Source organism: Rhopalosiphum padi, chromosome 2 (assembly GCF_020882245.1).
Source record: "Rhopalosiphum padi isolate XX-2018 chromosome 2, ASM2088224v1, whole genome shotgun sequence".
Classification (NCBI taxonomy): domain Eukaryota; kingdom Metazoa; phylum Arthropoda; class Insecta; order Hemiptera; family Aphididae; genus Rhopalosiphum; species Rhopalosiphum padi.
Genome location: NC_083598.1, coordinates 78992016 through 79002858, shown reverse-complemented (window position 1 = coordinate 79002858; position 10843 = coordinate 78992016). Strand labels below are relative to the sequence as shown.

The 10843-nt window shown below is 27.3% G+C and overlaps 1 protein-coding gene across 1 annotated transcript; it reads right to left on the bottom strand.

The window, feature by feature from the left end:
• Positions 1–546: 546 nt before the first annotated feature.
• Positions 547–9282, bottom strand: LOC132919895 (15-hydroxyprostaglandin dehydrogenase [NAD(+)]-like). The gene is made up of 6 exons (XM_060981809.1): positions 8600–9282; positions 6782–6905; positions 5152–5258; positions 3503–3676; positions 2692–2849; positions 547–2625 (listed from the first exon to the last, which is right to left on the bottom strand). The coding sequence occupies exons 1-6, from the start codon at positions 8690–8692 to the stop codon at positions 2511–2513; spliced, it is 771 nt and encodes a 256-aa protein (XP_060837792.1). The 5' UTR covers positions 8693–9282; the 3' UTR covers positions 547–2510.
• Between the last annotated feature and the right edge of the window lie 1561 nt (positions 9283–10843).

Here is a 10843-nt window from a genome sequence, read left to right as displayed (position 1 = left end):
AATGGTAGAGACTTGAAACTTTGCCACTAGTTAATACGCAGATATGTTTTTTTGAAAATTTAGTTCAAATTGTCGTGTTACAAATAGAAGAATAAATAACTAATAGCAATGTAATTAAATTATAAAAACTATACTCTTAGAAATAGAGGCTGACCCACTGTCTCCGTTTCAATCTTTTTCTTTATGCAATGACTTAAATTGTACACATGTTTAATCATGTTAAATGGGGTAAAAATAGTGAGTGTTGTAAGATTCTGGGATTCATATAATATTACATTAAGTAATATACAAATACTAGAATATTTAGGATATATTTCATTTTGATCCTTGAACCTTGACATCAGTTTTTTGTCAGCATAGAACATATTGTATGTATGAAGCTTTTCATTATTTTCTTAGTTCTTACTTGTTAGTCGTCACTCGACAGCTGACGCTCACTACACAAAAACAGAAAACTGTATCGTATAATATAATGTATATGTTTATAAAATATATTATTTTGATTTCAATAATAGGTAATTGATAAATTGATTATAAAACAGTAAATAGTAAATACCAATATTGTTTTGTATTTTTTTTTTTTGTGTACAGGTTTTTCTTTTACGCATATAATATCTATAAATATATAAATATATAATATTATGGAGATAACGCGATTACAACGGAAAAAGCGTTCCGTACGAAGTTTGTCAATACAAGAAAATATGACGCTCAAAAAAAGGAAAATTCCGTTTTAAACGGAACGTGTTATCACCCAATCATGTATACACTAAATAATGTTTTTTAATTATATAGGTAAATGCAAAAATATTGTTATCATAGAATCATACTATAATAAGGTATGTAGGTACGAATTATAAGTATATAAAAAAAAATCAAATCAATAAATACTAAATAGTATTGTAATTAATATTTAGAATCATAAAAAATGTATATCTAAATAATAGATACATATTATATAATAATTATGTATTGGCTGTGGTCTGATATGCTATCTACACGTTGAATAATTTTAAATCGTTTCAAACAAAATTATTGAATTTAAAAAGGACGTAATGACATATGTGTTATACTTGTCTCAAAAATAATATAAGTAGCAAAATCTATTAAATTTACATTCGGTATAATCGATGTACACGACAGTTAATTGAATTTTCAATATTAGAGTCAAATCGACCCATAAACGAACGGATTATCTGTGTCTTGTCGTATATTTTCTTCGCGGATGTTTCTTCTTTTATTACTACTATTTTAACATGACACATATATCATGTATTAGTTATATATTTTTTATTTTGAGAAACAATAGGATCTTTTATAGTTATATAATATTATTACAAAAAGAAGTTGCGTGATAAATTTAATTTGGTAAATTGGTGTAGGTGATATCACCGATGTGAAGTATTTACTTTGTTAAATAAATAAAGATATTTTGATTTGGAATTAAAATTCAGATGAATATTGAGTATTAGTTATAACGAACATATATTAGATTTTGAAATTTTGAATATTACCTATGTATATACTATTATCATGTTGTATTATATAAAATGAATATTATAATAGTAGGTATAAAAACAAAATACCAAGGGCCGTAAAAAGTAATATTATATTGTTATAATTTTTATTATTTTAAATATAACATGGTCCCAGGTGAGTTTCGTTGATTTTGATTTATTATATAAAACAATATCCCTAGGTATTATGGGGGTTTGAAATAGGTAGGTATAATTACTATAATTTAATTATATAATAAGCAATTAAGTAAATAGCATATCATATCACAAAACAAAATAGTTTCACAGCCGATGATTAATTTAAAAATATACAAAATTTGGATAATTAATTATTATTATTTTTGGTGTAATGCGTAAACAATTATTAAAAAACCCTATTCATAAAAATATTTAATATATTTAATATATATGTATATATATATATGTGTGTGTGAGTGTGCGTGAATATAATTCGTCAGATATTAAAAACATAGATAATTGTTTAACGATATTTTACCGGCTTTCTGACTGCATATCTATATACACACACACACACATATATATATATCATATGTTTAATACGATTAATATATATGAGCATTAGGTACGAGTATATAGTTTTCATTTATACTTCGATATGGTGATATTTGATGTATATTATGTACGTTGATTAATTTATATTTCCGTCGAAATTACGTTTATATGGATATATTTTTAATTTTACTATCCGAATAAATTGAAGAACCGATGCGCTAAATATTGATTATAAAATGAAATAATATACCTGCTTATATGATTAACCTATTAAAGCATTATGACGATTTTCGCGAATAAAACAATAATAATTAATAACGGTAAATTATGGACTTTGAATTCAATTATACAAAAACATATAATTATATAAATTATAAATAATCAATAAAATTTTGTCCATCACCACAAGTGGAGAGTAGTTTAAACATTAAAAAACAAAACAATTATTTAAAAAAAGTAATTGGCAGATGGCGTTAAAAATTAAAAGTTAGGGAACTTAACTTCTTTGGCTGATTTGTTGTTCTCAGCAACCCAAACTGAACCACTTTGAGCTTTCTGTAGTACGTGAATTAGCGCACGTCCCACACTTTGGGCACTGAAAATAAAATCACAGGTAATTTCTTAAACCTTTTTTATATTTCGTTGTTGATGATAAACATACGCTTGGGGTGCTTGTGATGCGACATCCTTATCCCAGAGGTGTATAAAATTGGGCGACAATAACGCCAGTTTAACATCCTCGGGTATAGCATCAGTAAGTGTCATTCCTGGACATAAAGCGATTACTCGAATCCCTGTTAAATTCGTGTGATAAGGATCCTAAAATGCATAAGTATTAAGTAGAGAAACAACAATATCGTCAATGTTTATAATAATGCAATTAAATGATAAAAAACACTATAATACTGTGTACCACTTAGTGCCACTCAGGTACAAATTGATGGGTATAGAGTTTAACGTCCATTGCTGAACTTATTAAAACTAATTTTATAATGTAAATTGAAAATGTAAGTAACTAATGGCCATACTATAGCAGAGTTCATAATGAAAATCAATACAGAAAAAGTAAATATAATACTATAATTCAACAAATAATATTAAAATATGTCTATGTTTTATATTTGTATACAATTTATGCATCATGATACATTATTATAACAAGAAAAAAAGTAATATTATTTTATTTATATTAGCTATTTCAATTTTTTTTTTTTTGAAACATAACTGGTTTAATGTAATAAGATACATTTTAATGGAAAAATAATCATATAGTTATTGCCACTCAGATTCTATTCGTTATATAACGAATTCTATTATATTAATACATACATTTATTGCAGTTACAATTTTAAAATTTAAATTACCTAATAAATATTTGTACATAATAGAATGTCATAAAAAATATAATACGTAGATATGTATATTATAGGTAGGTACTGGGTACATAATATAACGTGTATTATACAACTCACCCCAAATGATCTAATGAAACCAATTAGAGCATGTTTGGTCGCTGTGTAGATTGGCATACTGGGACATGGTTTATAACCCATTGTAGACGAAGTTACGACTACAGTACCACCACGACCTCCTTTGTCCTTGCCCATGAGTTGCATCGCCAGCAATGTTCCTCTGATGACACCGTTCTATATTATGCACAAAATATTTAAATTTATTATTTATTATTTTTCTTTATAAAACCACAAGTTTACAATATATTTTAATAACATGTTCAACAAAGAATAATTGATAAAATAAAAACAAACTATTATTTTGGTTTTATTTTATTTTTTATATTTTTTTGCATATAAACTATAAAGTTATAAGTTATAACGGACTAAGATGACCATTAATGCCAAAACGACACAAACAAACAAAAAAAAATTAGCGAAGAGAATAGTCAAGATTCGGAAGTCTGTCACACTAATGTTAAGCAATAAGAAAGTTTGAAAATTATTTATTTTTTCAAAGAGGGGGGTTGAAAGTTTGCTGATTACGCAAAAAGATAATTTATAAATTATAATTTATTTGTATGTAGAGGGCAAACAAATATATCTCTGAAGCATTGAACTAATTGTTTTAAGTTTTATTTTAAGCTAGTAGAACTATTTTCCCCTACTTGGGAGAATTATATGACTATTAATTATAATATATATATTATATAGTTATTATAATTAATTATTTTCAATGTATCGCTGCCAACTGTCATGCGTCATATGTCCTCAAAAGGAAAGAAAAATGTTTTATTTGAAATAAAACAATGCTTATTTTAGCAGTTAACAAATAAATAATAACTGTTGTTTATTTCAGATTTTAAAAATGTCGACAATAATGCTAAAAGTATAAGGCGTGGTGGTCATCGAACCCAAAAAAATACGTGCGTGACTGCATAAGCGTACCTATATATTTAAGTTTTCCTGCATATTCCTATAAATCGTAGATCGTAGATGTAGTTAGTGTTGGGGTGGTTTAAGGTTTTACGACTAAGCACGAATTTAGAATAATATTTATAATATCAATGACACTACTTATAATGATTATACATATCCATTCCTTTTGTTGTGCTTAAAATTTCAAATTCTGTCTAACTAAATTTTTTCAACGTTTAGCTTAGTTATAATTACGAAATTATAAATTAATAGCACGCTTATAGCAGAAAATATATTAGCAGAAAAAATATGAAAATCAGGAGATTAATGAAATTAAAATGTTGAAACGTCAATATTTTAAGAAAAATGAACTCTACAAAATGGCTATTAATTTTAATTTTTGAAAATAATTAAATAAAAAAATATATTTTTTCTAACTTTTTTACCAAAATAATAAAATTAATTAAAATATGAAATACTTGTAGATAACTACAAATAGAAGAATCTTATCCCTGTGAATCTTATTAAAAAGCCAAAATTATGATATCTCCATTATTTTAGGAGATATCGCAATGAGTAAATCCTCACAGGACACTGTATAGTTTCAACTGTTCCAAGGTTAATAAATATATTTAAGTATGAAAAAAAAAATTATAAATATTGCCCACAAATAGCTTGATTTACGTTAATATTTAAAACTACCCCATTTATAATTATAATATTAATAAAAATAGTAAGGTGTACCGTATTACCAAGTTAACATCCACTTCGAATTCCCAGAATCGATCGTTGAATACACCCGCGTTGTTAACTACTATGTCAAGTCCACCAAAAGCTGCTATAGTTTTTCGAAACGCATCTGCAAATAACAAAGCATATATCACACATCAAATTAGATTTAAACTTATACTAGTTATACTAATATACCAACTTTCTAGGTTAGGTTAAAAATATATAACAGCCTTCCTTGATATATTATTAGACTATGATAGTGTGTAACATCAAAGACTTAGATATTATCAAAACTATAAGTCTATAACAACATTATAACTCCCAACATAGGTATAACTTTTATATAATGCAAACTTGTCATTCATCAAGAATCCTATCATCCGGGTCAGGATGGAAGTATGTAACCACCGCCAGTGAAAAAAATCAAATAACAGTATACAATTAATATGTTATTAAAAAAAAAAATCATAATTTTTATAATAATAATGATTCATATTAAAAATAATAGTTACGCGTAATGTATAAAACATATATATATTAAACCAAAAACTAAAAAGTTAGTTAAAAATATAAAATTATTTTGTATAATTATATAAAATATTATTAGAAAATTTAAAACAATAATATTGTCCGAAAATTTTAAATATAAACAACATCACCGTAATGTGTATTATATTAAATAGATAATTAATAATAAATAATCGTATTCGGAATAATCATAAAAATGGAGATATGTTATTTTTTAATATTTTGAGTAGTTAAAATTATTTTTAAATATAAATAAATGAATAGATTTGACGTATTAAACTAACATATATTTCAACTTACAATTATGTCATCAGAAGGATGTTAACATATTTAATGTGTGAAAGCCTTAACTCTAGCGGAGTTTCCATGTATCCATTATATCCAAATAAAACTGGCGGAGTTTACATTAGACCTTTTCATTGGATTTTTATCTAGCTGGTATTATTCTAACGGAGTTTACAATCACCTAGTTAGAATAAGAACTGACCTTTCCCTAGTTTTCAAATAATAAGCAGATGTCTTTCAAGGATTTACCCTAATGGCTAATACCCTAGGGACCTAGGACTTTGATCAACTTATATGGCAAAGTTATCCCATTAATATACTAAACACTGCTAACAGGCAATATTTGCACTTTGTAGAATGCAGACGACACTGGGATTATAAAATAAAACAAAATCCTAAAAGTTGCAATAAAAGCTCTACAAAACTCTCTAGATTAATTATTTTAGTAATTTTAAAGATTACTTTAATTTCTACCAAATATGAAACAAAGATATTATTTATTTTGAAAAAAATGTTTTTTAAATGCCTGCTTTACTAATGTTATAATATTTTATTAATAATTATTGTTCTTTAAAAATTATGCTAACGTTATAATTTTATCAAATTTCGACTAACGGTAAGTGGGTAGTCAATATGAAAAAAATGTTAAATCAATAAACATGAGTAAATCTACTATATCTTACGCGGTTATGTTAATTATACATGATTTTTGTATTTATATTAGCAATAGGTATTCAACAGCACTGCAGTCTGCAGTCATCGTGACACTACATCTAAATATATATATATTATATATATTGCACTTGTTTTTTCATTAATTTTATTGTAAGTTTTTACCTTGAAACTGTGGATAATCGGTGACGTCGCAGGGACAAAATATCACTTTGACGTTTCCAAACTTGGCGCCCAACAGGTCGGCCAATTTGACGCCGACATCTTCATTAATATCACATATAGAAACCTGTGATACATAATACATATATATTATACATTTAATACTTACTTAAATATATCAATGCACTCGTAACAGCATTGAAGATATAACGTTATAAACTTATAACTTAAAATATATGACAACATTATAAGTATTTTTTATATAGGTAATAAAAGTGTTGGTCCCGGTTAAAAGGTGATGGATTACTCTCCATAATTCTTAATATATATGTAGTAAATTGTTCTGATTTTTAAAACTACTAAAATCTCTCAAGTCAATATTATATTTATCTGAAGTAAATATAATGATAACTCTATTTTTAAACATTTACATCTTCGTATTGTATTAAAAAAAATTAAATTAAAATGTATTTTCAATTTAATCAATGTTTTTATTAATTTTTACTTATGTTGTTTTAAGTATAGCTCACTAGCTGCTAAAGAAGTTAATTTGTATTATTATAAACATTACATTTTAATGATACAATTTATATTATATGAACGAAGGTATTATAGAGTCGGTAAAGTTTATACATATCCTTCAGGTAGTGTCGAGATAGATCCGGGAGAGTTTACTGGTTTTTAAAATCTGGAGAGTTTACAATCATCCTACGAAGATATAATAAATTAATAAAGGTTAATATGAGCTTTATTTATTATAAAATTAATTAAGTGATAGTTATTATTTTTTAGGGGGTGAGTGATAAATGGATTAAAGACCCATATGTGCAGTAGATACGAATTGAAAGCGTGTAGACGTGCAGTCATATTGTATTTTTGTTAAAATGTGGTTAAATCACGACAAAGTTAATACAAGCTCACTATTCAATAAGCTATAGGAGTTTATTATTTAAATCACCATTGCATAGAAAAATATACGGAACGAATTTATTAAAATATGGATACTGCAGTCGATACTGACTTTATTATATAATAAATATCATAATACTGTATACACAATAGTGAATAGTCATTTACAATCCAGAGGGAGCGATCCAAGAATGCAATTAGAATGACAGATTAAATAGTATGGGTATTACTATATTTATATGTTGTATATCCAAATACTGTTTTATATTCATATCATATAAATTATATCTCTTTATAAAAAAGTTTTATGTATTTCACCATTCACATAGGTAATATAATTGCACGATAGTAAACAATAATTGGGTATTATTCAAACATTTTCTATTATTCCAAAAAGTTTTGTGTAGTTTTTATTTTCATATGTTGATTTTTAAATATTTTGAATAACAGTTATTAGATACGATAGGGGGGGGGGTCATTGCGAGGTCTTATACTTAATAAAATAAAACCAGAAATTAATATATAATATTTTAAACGATTTCAATATCATTATTACTAAACAAATCTATAATCTTTTAAGTCTATGACAATATCTTATAATGAGCGCTTTATCAATGAGGTAAGTAAATGTTCTACCACTAAAGGAGGATGGAGGGTTCTTAAGGGGCAAGCTTAAGTTACAGAGAAATTCTTCTCAATATTCATTATATTGAATATATATGCATGAGCATGAGCATGATAGATCCGAAATAGAAACTTCTAGCACTTATTTAATGATTATGATAAAATAGATAATGTTTTATACAGGATTTATAGTGCCCGAAACATAAATGAGCTCCCGTATCCATCGCCGTGACATCAACGGTACAAAATAATAACAATTATTATAAATTATATTAAATGAAATCTTACTTTGGCTCCGTTTTTCAACAGTTCTTCGCAATACGCGCGACCAATACCGGCGGCCCCGCCTGTAACCATGGCGACCTTACCCTTGATGTCCATCGATCGCAGAACTGCGGTCCGGTTGCGAGAGATATAATATTATGATAATAATAATATTGGCACCTAATACGCGTTTGTCGTACAATACAGGCACTCGATATAATAATTATAATTTAGAATATTTTATTGGGGTATTTTTTACAATTTAAGATGCGAAAAAATACGTATAAACTTGCGGTAACTCAACATACGCGTACGAATGTGCAGTGTACAACAATATCACCCCGAAAAACCGCGATACGTTGTCACGCTGCAGAGTTGTTGTTATTCGGCACGTCACGGCGGGACATTACTACTAAACAGGGCGTATAAGAATTGTTATTAGTGTGTAGTGATAGGGGTGTATGCAACCGGCTAAAAAAACGGATTCCACGACAAAAGTAGATACTGAATCGGAAGCCGCGTCGTAAGAATTTTGAAAATACAAAAATAAAAAACGGTTATGGAAAACGATTTTGGCGGTCTACGTTCGATGCGGTACAATACGATGATATCATATAATATACAAACACGACCGTGGATGACGGCCTCGCCCTTGCAAACGACGCCCACGCCGGCGCCGACTATACGGACTATTGTCCAGCGTGATGAAAATGCGTCGCCGACAGCAGGAGAAGTTTCGCGCCGCCGTGGGGAGCGCTACGAGTGGTAAAAAAACCCTTTTTGAGAAATCTTCACGCGAGCAACACACCCTACTACCCTAGAATCCGTTTTCGAAGGGGTTGCACAAATATTAAGTCACGAAATCGTGACAGCCTTGTGAAATTATATATAGCCTATATAGGTATCTTATATAGACTATAGTATCTACCTACCTGCTACTTTGAATTTGGATTCGGTAGGTATAATAGGTGTAATAAGTGTATAACTCAAGGAATATTATATGTTAAAATTGTCCCCAATTGCTACGGCAGTCTCGAATAATGTATGATTTATCAAAAAATAAGTATGATATTAATGTTGATTGTTGAGTAGGTGCCTATATATTATATAATATTATGATAGTATAACACTGTAATTTGTCTGCGAGAATTCTAATTCTTACTACAATAAATAATAATAGTCGAATAATATTATGAGAATAGATATTTTAAATATAGTGTAGGTCAGCAGCAGCTCCAGACAAAGTAATAAAGTAGGTATTATATTATATATTTATAACCTCAGATTTTTTTTTACTGCATAAAGGACTTGTTTTTGTTAGATTTATTTTTGAAAAATGTATACTTAATTTACCATGCACACACAGAAAAACAAAATAGTTTTAAATGCATTCTCTTTCTCCCACATTTTGAGTTCAAATTGAAATTAAATTTATTTTTATCTAAGTTATTTTATTTAAGTTTTTTCTATCTTTAAAATTGACTTATTGAAAGTGACTTGAAGTTTCGAGTCGAAACTTTCGATTTATGCATGTTGTATAATATTTTTATCGTTATTTTATGACAGTATTTCCAATTTTCACAAGTTCCGTGTGATTTTGTATAATGATGAAGAAAAATTTGTTTTGCTGCATACGCATAGAAAAAAACTTAGAAAATTAAAATGTTTTTAAAAAGTAATGGAACTTAGTCATGCACTCGAAATATTATGTGTTACATTTATCGTTGAACACTGCATGGTGTATACCTAATAAGTGATGTAGATGCCTATTACCAGCCAGTGCTGTAGTTACACCTATTATAACGCGAAAACAAAATTTAATAATCTATCTATTTTATTATTTTTATTCAAATAAATATTTAATTTTTAATGAAACTACATTCTTGTTAGAAAATCTGTTACCTACGTAAATTATTCGTGTTTTTTTGATTACTCCTATTTAATTAAGCTCACTAGGTAGTAGGTACCTACCTACACCAAGCATTAGTAAAGAATAAAGATTTATAAATTAAGATATTTTTTTTGTTGTAAGATCTTTTAATATGATATATCTACCTATTAGTATAATCTAATGTTCATTTATAATTTATGTTATTTTTTGTTTTTAACATTTATTGGGCTATTTTGAATATTTAGGATCTGAGAGAATATTGTATAATACTGTAAATAATGACTCAAGACTTATACACATTCTGTTTAAGGGGCCACCACACCAACATTTGTATTCTCTATCCATATCCAACATAATATAGAAACAATGGTCAAAGA

Coding starts and splice junctions, on each gene's coding strand:
- LOC132919895 (XM_060981809.1), bottom strand. CDS start 8,692: ATGGACATCAAGGGTAAGGTCGCCATGGTTACAGGCGGGGCCGCCGGT. Junction 5,259..6,781: donor CGATTATCCACAGTTTCAAG/GTAAAAACTTAC, acceptor TGTTATTTGCAG/ATGCGTTTCGAAAAACTATA. Junction 3,677..5,151: donor TCGAAGTGGATGTTAACTTG/GTAATACGGTAC, acceptor TGCATAATATAG/AACGGTGTCATCAGAGGAAC.